Below are 10089 nucleotides of genomic sequence, written 5' to 3'. Positions count from 1 at the left end.
ATTGGATATGGCGAGTGCAAAAAAAGTTCCTTTCAATTAATAGCATAAGACACAATATTTTATATGCTAAGAGTGAATCTTCAAGCAATTTAACGACCTCAAAATAGCTTGCCGTACTGTATATTTAATGACAGTTCATGACTCTCTTTCAAAAGCAGACACATTCATTATATCAATTTTCTTTTATGTGCATGCGACTCCTTGAAAGTTAGTAAGTTACTTAGAAAGATTGTTAAGACAGAAATGCTCTATTTCTTTTATTTAGTAAAAGTCCTTAAAACTTCATTAGACCTGTACTAAGAACATGTTCTCTCGGACTAGTTTTTGATTACTTTCAAACAGGAGAATTGGGTATAAACTGCATGTTAATATTATTTGGCTGATTGCATCTATCGATGCAAGGCCCAGGGCTTTGATTGAAAGGTAAATTTCAGATACACCCCCTGTAGTTTTATAGTTGCAGATAGACCCCTTGACTTATTTTTTTCGCTTTTACTGTTAGGATGTCTGTTTGTCAAAAAACAATTCTCTTTATCTAAGGGTAAAAGATTTTACTGTTAGGATGTCTGTTTGTCAAAAAAACAATTTTCTCTTTATCTGAGGGTAAAAGATTTTACTGTTAGGATGTCTGTTTGTCAAAAATCAATTTTCTTTGTCAAAAAACAATTAACCGCTTTTTTATGAAAGGCTAAGATTTTAAAGAATTTGTTAGCTTTACATTTATTGCGGAGTTTTTCTTTAACATGATTCCATCTGCAATATGAAGCTTCCTATTCATATATCAAATTACAACAACAACAAAGCTTTTGTCCCAAATTTTTCGGGTCAAGTACATAAATTCTATTCTTTCATTTAGTTCTCTGAAGGGTAATCTCCTACGTTCCTTGACTTCCATATAGGATAAAAAAGAAACCCCAGATATTTGCTATCTTTCTTTGAATGAGATCTCAATTCTAGCTATGGTTTCGTTAGCTATCTTACAACTAGAATCCCTCTTTTTTCCGATTCGGTTCCTCCACCACCGCGAACCCCGGTTTGATTCAGGCACAATACACTTTTTATTTATTAGGAGAACCCAAGTACTCTTGTGGATCCATGAAACAACTCTCAAAAATCGATTTCCCTTTTGGAAGATCCAGCTACGCCTTCCAATACGCCCCCCCCCCCTTCCAGTACGGCTACCTTGTTACGACTTCACTCCAGACACTAACCCCACCTTCGACATCCCCTCCTTGCGGTTAAGGTATCTTCGGTCATCGCCAGCTCCCATAGTGCGATGGGCGGTGTGTACAAGGCCTGGGAACAAATTCACCGTCGTATGGCTGACCGGCGATCACTAGCAATTCAGGCTTCATGCAGGCGAGTTGCAGCTTGCAATCTGAACTGAGGACGGGTTTTTGGAGTTAGCTCACCCTCGCGGGATCACAACCCTTTGTCCTGCACATTGTAGCATGTGATATATCAATCTGGAAAGAATGTGGAACATGTATAAAGTAATAACGAAAAATAAAGTACAAAACTGCAAATTCGTCCACAACATGCCTTTTTGGACAGGGGTCATGATAGTTTCTGACCACCATCAAGAGTTCATGATAGTTTTGAACTGCCAAAATTCATGGTGGTTTTGTGAAATTTATCTTTTTTGCAACATGAATCCATCTACAATATGAAATCTTACTATTCATATATCAATCCACAACAGCAGCAACAACAACAACATCAAAGCCTGTTTCCCAATTTTTGGGGTCGGCAATATTTTTCCTATTCTTCCATTCTCCGCCGGTTAAGAATGATATCTTCTTAAATTTGAAATATCTGCAGAACTGGAATAGCATACATATCAAACGTCGCAGTTCGAGAGACGGATAGAAGAAAGGGAATCGCCAAGATGCTGATTGCCAAGGCAGAGGCAAAAGCTCGCAGCTGGGGCTGTCGTTCTGTTGCATTGCACTGTGACATAAAAAACATCGCTGCCGTAAGACTGTATAAAGGCCAGGGATTCAAGATCATCAAAGTTCCAGAGCAAGCAAAATGGCCTCAGCCTAAGACTGCTCCTGGAATGCAGTTTGATTTCATGATGAAGCTGTTGTCATCAAGTTGAGCCACCCACTTCAGTACAAACTACCACTACAGAGATGGATGCTTCGAACTGTGTATATTGTCTATGTATAGAAAGTAGGATGTATTTGTGATGAAATGTAAACAAAAAGTGATATTTATTTGTGTAGATGTAGTTGTTTGTACAGGGCAATACTTTATGGTTAATGTCTATGGCTCAAAGGGAACTAACGTTGTGAATACATATTATGCTTTTGCATGGTGATTTACCCCCCTGTTATGCCTTATGAAGCTAATAATTTTGGCTTCTATGCAGATTGGTGGTATGTACTTATATCCATGTATTAAATAATTGGAGCTTTTGTACGGGCGCTCCTTCTAATGGCTTTCAAGCATTTATTTTCGTGGACTGGAAAGGGAAGGGGTTATACTTGGCAGCTGTAGACATGAACAATACAAGTGCAGCTTAAGTGTAATAAGCACATCGAATCTTAGACCAAGTCTAGGTTCAAATGTTATGCGTGAATCATGGAACGATGAGCAACTTTTGCTACCATAGTTTAGGGGAGTAAAGAGCGATACTAGAGTTTTTTCTTTTCGCGATCTCATCCTCTTTCGAAAAATCTAAGTCACAATAGGTTTAGTTTTTTTTAGGCCAAAAATGCCTTGAAAAGTGGCTAGATTTTAATCAATTTCTTTTCCGGATCAAAAGCAAATTTAGTTTACATCTTAAAATTAGGCTAGGATCGATTCTGACTCAGTATTGAACAGCTTATCAAAAAAAAAAAAAAAAAAAAATCTTTACCATACAGTGTCCCTGACTCTCACGTCCTTGTCGTCTGCTCTGCCCCCCTGTTTAGCTCATTAATTATTCAATTTGTTTATTTATTTTGTTAAAATATAATAATAATTGTAGTACGTGCAACAAACTTAGATCATACGTCCTGTCATCGCTTGGTCAGAGAATTCTTCTATTGTCAGCATTTCGAAACTTCGATAAAGTTAACACTCTGATATTATAATAATTTGTTAACTTTTCCACACCCCCCATGATTCTGAAACCGCAATCAGTTAGATTCCGTCTGCAATATAAAGTTTACAAATTCGTCTATAATTTTAGTTTACACATAAATTATTTTTAAAATATCTTTTTATTGCAATTGATCACATGAACTCACTTTTATATCAAATTTTTTTTCAATCCGTGGATAATTAGTTGAGAAATACCAAATATATTAAGAGAGATGATTCTTAGTGGAGATTAGACGTGATCAATTACCGAAAAAAATGTAACTAAAAAGTGAGCACGACTAGTTGATTGCAACAAAAAATTGTTTAATATAGTTTATATATAAATTAAAAACTAAAAATACTTTTTATAAAATGATCCTATTTTAAACATGGTTTCTAGAAGGGGAAAAAAAATTCATTTTTAAAGATAGATAGAATAATATGGTCTTAATAAATTGAACAATTTCTTCATGAGTTAGTACCTGAATTTCTATGCGAGATATTTTCTTTTTAAATCTTCCATTCTTAATATATGTCTTTGGTAGGAACTTGGATGATTTCAGTGACATCTTATTAAGATATTAAGGATGTTATCGCAACAATCATAATTTCATATTTTAACATACTCTTGCACATTGTTGCCCATAAAATTTCTTGAGCAAACAAGATCATTTAAATATAAGTTTAGCTCAATCCCGCCAATATACGGTTCAAGCAACACCACTTCGTTCTCCTAAAGCTCAATTTTTCAATTAGTTACCAATGAAAATGATCACAACTTCAAAACACATTTCAATCAGAAAATAATGAGAGACATAGCCCTCTGCATTGTTGTAGAAAAAAATCAATATTTGAAGTAAAATTGAAATAAAATGCAACAACACTCTCAGATAGAAAAACTGCCTGACATTTCACTGAAATAAAATGCCATCGAAAACACAAATTACATAGTAAAGAGCTGATATTGATATGTCGTAAGTTTTTCAAAGTTCAGATAGCATTTTTTGATAAGCAAAAAAAATGTATCACGTGAGCTATCATACTCTAAAAACACACTTCAAATAACAATCTGAACAATAAATGAGTGCGGCAACATACGATATAAAAGATAGTGGTTTTTATTGAACACACACACCACAAAATAGAGGAAAGCAAAAGAAGAGTAACACATATTACATTTGATGAGATAATCATGGTCTAGTTCCAAAATCCTAACTTTAGGGGCAATTGAAATGATAGATCAAAGTTCTCTGGAAGCTTAGCACAAATACATAACAAAGGGAATAAAAGAAAATAGAACATAACTATTTGCAATATTTTGTGTCGCCCGCCTACTAAGATTGAACGATATATCCTCGGATGATGTTGTCGCTGCTTGAATCCATAAGCACCGTCAGCCTAGTAAGAGTGAACGATATGTCCTCCAACGATGTTGTCACTGCTTGAATCCATAAGCACCGTCAGCCTCCGTGCTGTTTTCATAAACTCGCTGCATCGAAAGAATTTAGAAAAGAATTGAAGAATGTAGAAAAGAAATAGTAAAATAATGTGCTGATATGGACAATGGCAGTAGATAAAAATTCAAATGTCCAAAAATGGATAATTATTAAAACGTCGTGAAGGGCTAGGTTACTATTGATAGTATCCACAATGTGGATACGCTGATCCAAATTTAAAATTCAGACTCAAGCAACTTATGTTGTCAAATCAACATTTTAGAACTTTTATAAAATCAAATAAAATTTTACCCCTTGTTACATGATTAAAAACACGTTGAAATTGTTGAAATTTTGTTTCTGGTCATGCGTATTACATCACATACCACGCATGGATTTTCAAATTGAAAATCCAAATTTCAAATTCATATACTATAGTATCCACATCTTTGATACTATTTTTAGTAACCTAGCTCAACTCAAGTGACATTACTGATTAAAGAGAAGCTCGTGGAACTGTTTAAAATTTCCAGAAGACTATTAAAGCAGCAAAAAGGACTATTTATTCATAAACAGAAAGACCAAATGCTAAGGCACATTCCAAATAGGCAAATAGTAGTTCACCTTAAAAAAAAGCCAAAACCTGATGAAACTCAACGAACCGTGATACACTAAATACGCGATAAATTTCTGAGAGAAATTTACAAAAGAAAGGGATACGTCATTCTACCACACCACATACACTATCACTATACAACACTTATATGGGATATACTATAATGTATTGGTTTCAGAAAATTCAAATAAAAAACAAGTAAATTCTGCACATAAAAAAGGCCATAACTGTCACCTGAATGGTTCGTCTCCCGTATGTTTGACAGCACCAAATGCATCACAATAAACCACATGGCTCATTATCTCAGATTTCTCAATGCCAAACATACCACCCAATTTCTCATAAAGCTCCTCATAAGAATCAAGAGCAGAGAGATCAAGGGTTCGGCCAACATCCTCTGATTCCATGAAAACTTTGCAATGTTTGTAGCATGGAAAATCTTCACAGGACCAGTTTGCTACCTTTTCATGATTATCATCAGACGAACTGTTCAAAGAGTTGCTTAGAGAGATTTGTTCTTCAGTGAGTATGGGCTGCCCAAATAGCACAAATTGAGGGGCTTTTTTGTCAAAAGGTTTCTTCAAGGCCTGAGGAGGGGTACCAATAGTGAGCAAGCAGGAGACATTGTTATGAACTGGGGGGTTGTTCATGAAGAGGCTTGTGGAGATTCTTGAGGGCGGAGTTGGGTGAAAATTAGATGGAAATAGAGCGGGATGAAGTTTGTTAAGATGGATATTTGGTAGGGAAATAGTACCAAATTGAGAATGCCTGGCTCCCTGTATGCCTGCAGGTCTACTGCTGGGCCCGAGGAGGTGGTTTTCCGGGAAAATGGTTGGAGTTGGATATTGACTTTCAAGGGGGAAGTCGGGATGATGGGGAAGTCGTAGTTTCTTCCTAGGTGATGAGAAGGGGGTTAAGTGGATGGATGGAATGTTGGACACTAGTTCTACGAGCCATGGGCTAACCCGTTTCACATTCTGTAACAAATCTGGTTCATCCCACGTCACCTGAAATATTAAAAAATAAAAATAAAATGAAAAATGAATGGCATACTAACTACCAATAAATAGCTTGTGCAGGTCAAAACTTTGAAGTTTTGGTATAGTTGAATGGACCATTAACATGGTACCAAAGCAACCCCAGACATAAATTCAAAGCGAATTAAAAAAATATATATACAAGGTGGTTGAAAAATAATTCGGGCTGCAGCTCATGAAAGGGCCCTCAAGCTGCGAGACATGTTAAAGAGTAAAATTATAAACCTCACAACCCCCAGTAAGAAACTTGGAATTTTCCTGAATCGTGACCATTGCTCATGTGACCTCTAATGTACTGTTATTCCTTATGTGACCTCTAATCTTCTGTTATAATGAAAGGTTGGTGGTTGGACATAAACTGAGAGAAGCTAGAATCTCCTTGAGCAATATGCTATTAATTCCTTACGAAAAGACAATAAATTGAATGAACTGTGACAGCTTCTACTCGAGTAGCTTATATTTTTATGGCCATTTTCATTGTTCTCTTAGCCAAAAAAAAAAAGTAAACGTAGTTAAAGCTGTTAACAGGTTGAGATAAGTCATCCATTAAGCTTTTTCAATGGTCAGAAAATAACAAACACAACTACTATTATCATATACTAGAATAAGGCATGTCAAATATAATTCATTAGTTAACTATGGCATTAGCAACGTTACAATACACTTCCAACATTGTTCAAAAAGTTTCACTTATATCATTAGCAGGTTGAGTTCACTCAGATTTACATCATCCATCTACATTTACATGGTTACCTATGACATAGTAAGTGGAGAAGTTACCTTAAATATAAAATAAATAAATAAGAGATTCGGTTTTGTTTAATTAGAAGCAACAAGTGTACTTGTGTCATAATCTTGGATGATATTTGGACGACCCTCAACAAAGAACGTTGAGACTCATAGTTACTATATGTGAGTTTCAGATGTCCCCTGAAAAATCTTCCTTGTTTCACATCACATTTTTTCTATTTTGAAATAACCCTTTTAAAAATTATGTCAAGGTCCCTATTGAATATTCTAACTAATGCTAACTGAATAATTTATTTTCCCCATTTTACCTTACACAAGCTTTTTAATTGACACTATGTAGAGGGAAAAGGGTTCTCTTTCAAACATAGTCAAGGACATGCGAAGTATTTTAACTCTTGACTATCACATTTAAAAGAAACCACCATATTCAATGCCAAATTGCTAACTGACTTCAGAATTTTCATTAACAAGAATATCACATCCTGGCATCACCGAAGAAAGTAAAACTTAGATACATTCCCTAAAGAGCTCAAGTAATAAAATCGAACCAACGTTTTAGAATAATGTCATTTTGGATTCTTCTTGTCGTCAATTGAATCTTATATGCTCTGACCATCTACTTCTCTATTTCACACGATTTATTTTTTCAAATCAGTACAGCTAAACTGCGCATTTCAAGGTTCTCAATTATTTTACGTTCACAAGTACGACATAGGTGCTTAAAAGCTGATCAAAAACCTATATTGATGTCGCTGCATTAAACAGAAAGTAAATTATATAGCCTAACTAAAGCAAAGGGAAAACGAAACATCAAAAATTCAGACTTTATGCAGTCAAAAGGAAAACAAGTGGTACCTCAAGTAGCCTCCATGGTGAATTAGGCCAACGGAGAGGATCAGCAACTTGCACCGAAGATATCGTACCCATGAACCAGCTTATCCTCGACGAATCCTCTGTTTCAAAAGGCATTTTAAACCTCATACCTGGGCACCACCGTATCCTCATCGCTGCTCTCACTGCTGATGCTTTCACACAGAACTCTGGGGTGCTAGCCCGCGGATAGTAAACTACCTCAAAAGCCTGTCCACTCGCTGCCAAAGTTGCTGCCTCAGTCACAGACTCAGCCTTCACTCTCCCTCTCCCTCTGATATTAGCGAACCCTCCACAATTGATACCGTTGTTGCTGTTCCCTCTCATTAGCTTGCTCTCTTCTTCCCTTAAAAACATCGAAAACCCCCCATAAGGGGGAGGGTTCCACCCTGAAATGGAGTTAGGACCATTGCCCATTTCTCTCTTAGCTCTTCGGATTCCAACACATAGCTCTCCGTTCTCGGTTCTCAAGAAAACAATTGAATCCCCGGCCACTAGCTTTTTCTGATTGACGAAAGTACTCCAACCGGTTGTAAGCAAATGACGGCGAGGGGTACCCCTATAAATGTGCCTAAACTTCCAAACTTCACCGTGCACATCCTTAGCAAGAACAGTTTGTACAGGAGGGTCAGCTGAGTAGTCCAAACGAGGGAAAATGGTTTCAGCACAATAACGAGGCACGGAGAAACCCCCACCGTTGTTAGCATCAGATTGAGTCAGTGTCTTGGCAAAAGATGCAGGTTTCTCTTGTAAATCTGGACCGTTGCCATTTAGGCTCAACTGATCATCGGCTTCACTATAATCGGACTCATTATCCCGAACCGGGATTAGTTTTATCTTGGAAAAAACCTCATCAGTTTCGCGGTCAGCCAAGAATTTCACAGAAGCTACACGACAATGAACGAGGGCAGGGATTCGAGCATTACCAAAATCTACATTAGTGACGGCATGTTCAGCTTGGCCTTGAGGGAAATAGTAAATCTTAGAGTTAACAGGTGGCATTTGAATCATACCACCAGCACAAACGTGCCAAAGCTGGGAGTCCAAGCATTTCTCAGAGTCCTTCAGCAGTTCTTTGGTGGAATTCCCAAACATGATTATATCGACAAGCACTATTGATTTTGACCCGACAAATATCACAAATTCGATGAAGAGATCCAATAGTTTTTGCAGGCAATTAGATCACTGGAAAGTGCAAACAATAGAGAAATGAAACCTGAACTTAGTTGAATAGGAATTAGAAGATGAAAAAAAAAAATTATCCTGATTTGATAAAAGGTAGGATTTCTTACCTTGTTTCTAGCTGAATAGTTGCTAACTTAGAAGGGAAACCAGAAACCTGCCTTTTGATTTGGAGAAATATAGGAAAATCCACATGCTTCTGTACTCTTTCCTTGATCAAAATCGTAAAATCCCAAATCTCATTCCTCCACTGATACTAATAAACCAAATTCCAGCTCCTGAAACCCTAATCCTCCAAAATTTTAGAAACCCACCTCATATCCTCCAGAAGTACAGCAACCAACAATCCAACACAAGCCCATTTGTTGAAAATTGAACAAACAATCTTTTCCTCACCAAAGTTTTCTCATAAATCACCAGAAACATCACACAGCTTTCTCAGTGAAATATTTCCACAAAGCACCGCTCTCACTTTCATGGCAAAATAAACACAACTCTGGCTTCAGCTACAACAGATAATGATGCTAAAATAAGAAATTTACACCAAAATCAAATCTTTCCGCTAGCTTCCAACTCCTTCACCCTGTAATCAAAACATCAGACAAAAAGTTGGGATTTTTACAGCATAAATCAGTTCGAGGATCAAAATGAAAAGATACCCAGAAAGGGAAAACAGAAACTAAAGTGAATTTGGTGAGGATATACCTTCAGTCTTAATCCCTTATCCATTTCCCCCCACTCTTCAGATCCCCCCCTCCCTCTGTCTCTCTCTAAAGACGGCAGAAATCCCACAGTGAGAATTAAATACAGAGTGCAAACAAAATAACAACTTTCAAATGAGAATTATTGTTTTAATTTGTTGGCTGTTGCTGCTTCTAAACACTGTGCACTGATGTTAGTGCGTGTGTGCGCGTCTTCAATCGAACAGATCAGCTGCTCCTCACAAAACAGGGAACAGCCTTTTATTTAGAGAGCACATGGTAGACATGTTTTTAATGCGGAAGTGGGACCAGGAGAGCACAAAATCCGGGCTGTTACTTGGATTCGATAATTAGCCTCGTAATTAGGCTTAGAGTGAGAATGGTTGAGCTTTAATTATCAAGGAGAGGGATCGGCCTGAGAATTTGCA

The 10089-nt window shown here is 36.9% G+C and overlaps 2 protein-coding genes across 3 annotated transcripts in view; one reads left to right on the top strand and one right to left on the bottom strand.

Moving 5' to 3' along the window:
• Window positions 1-2328, top strand: part of LOC109819423 — a 7427-nt gene extending 5099 nt beyond the window's left edge. Inside the window, exon 3 of the mRNA XM_020385148.1 lies at window positions 1822-2328. Coding sequence (XP_020240737.1) covers window positions 1822-2101 — 280 coding nt within the window. The 3' untranslated portion in view covers window positions 2102-2328. The remainder of the gene's footprint in view (window positions 1-1821) is intronic.
• On the bottom strand, window positions 4165-9745 carry LOC109819410 (auxin response factor 18-like). 2 transcript variants are annotated; one of them, XM_020385138.1, is made up of 6 exons: window positions 9666-9745; window positions 9071-9543; window positions 8792-8963; window positions 7764-8710; window positions 5356-6128; window positions 4165-4558 (listed from the first exon to the last, which is right to left on the bottom strand). In XM_020385138.1, exons 3-6 carry the CDS (start codon window positions 8871-8873, stop codon window positions 4468-4470), a joined length of 1893 nt encoding a protein of 630 aa, XP_020240727.1. In that variant the 5' UTR covers window positions 8874-8963; window positions 9071-9543; window positions 9666-9745; the 3' UTR covers window positions 4165-4467. The 2 variants fall into 2 exon arrangements, with proteins under 2 accessions (XP_020240727.1, XP_020240719.1); XM_020385130.1 differs by having other exon boundaries at window positions 7764-8963.

Source organism: Asparagus officinalis, chromosome 1 (genome assembly GCF_001876935.1).
Source record: "Asparagus officinalis chromosome 1, Aspof.V1, whole genome shotgun sequence".
NCBI classification, from domain to species: domain Eukaryota; kingdom Viridiplantae; phylum Streptophyta; class Magnoliopsida; order Asparagales; family Asparagaceae; genus Asparagus; species Asparagus officinalis.
Note: the sequence above shows the minus strand (reverse complement) of the source record. Positions and strands in the feature narration are given on the sequence as shown.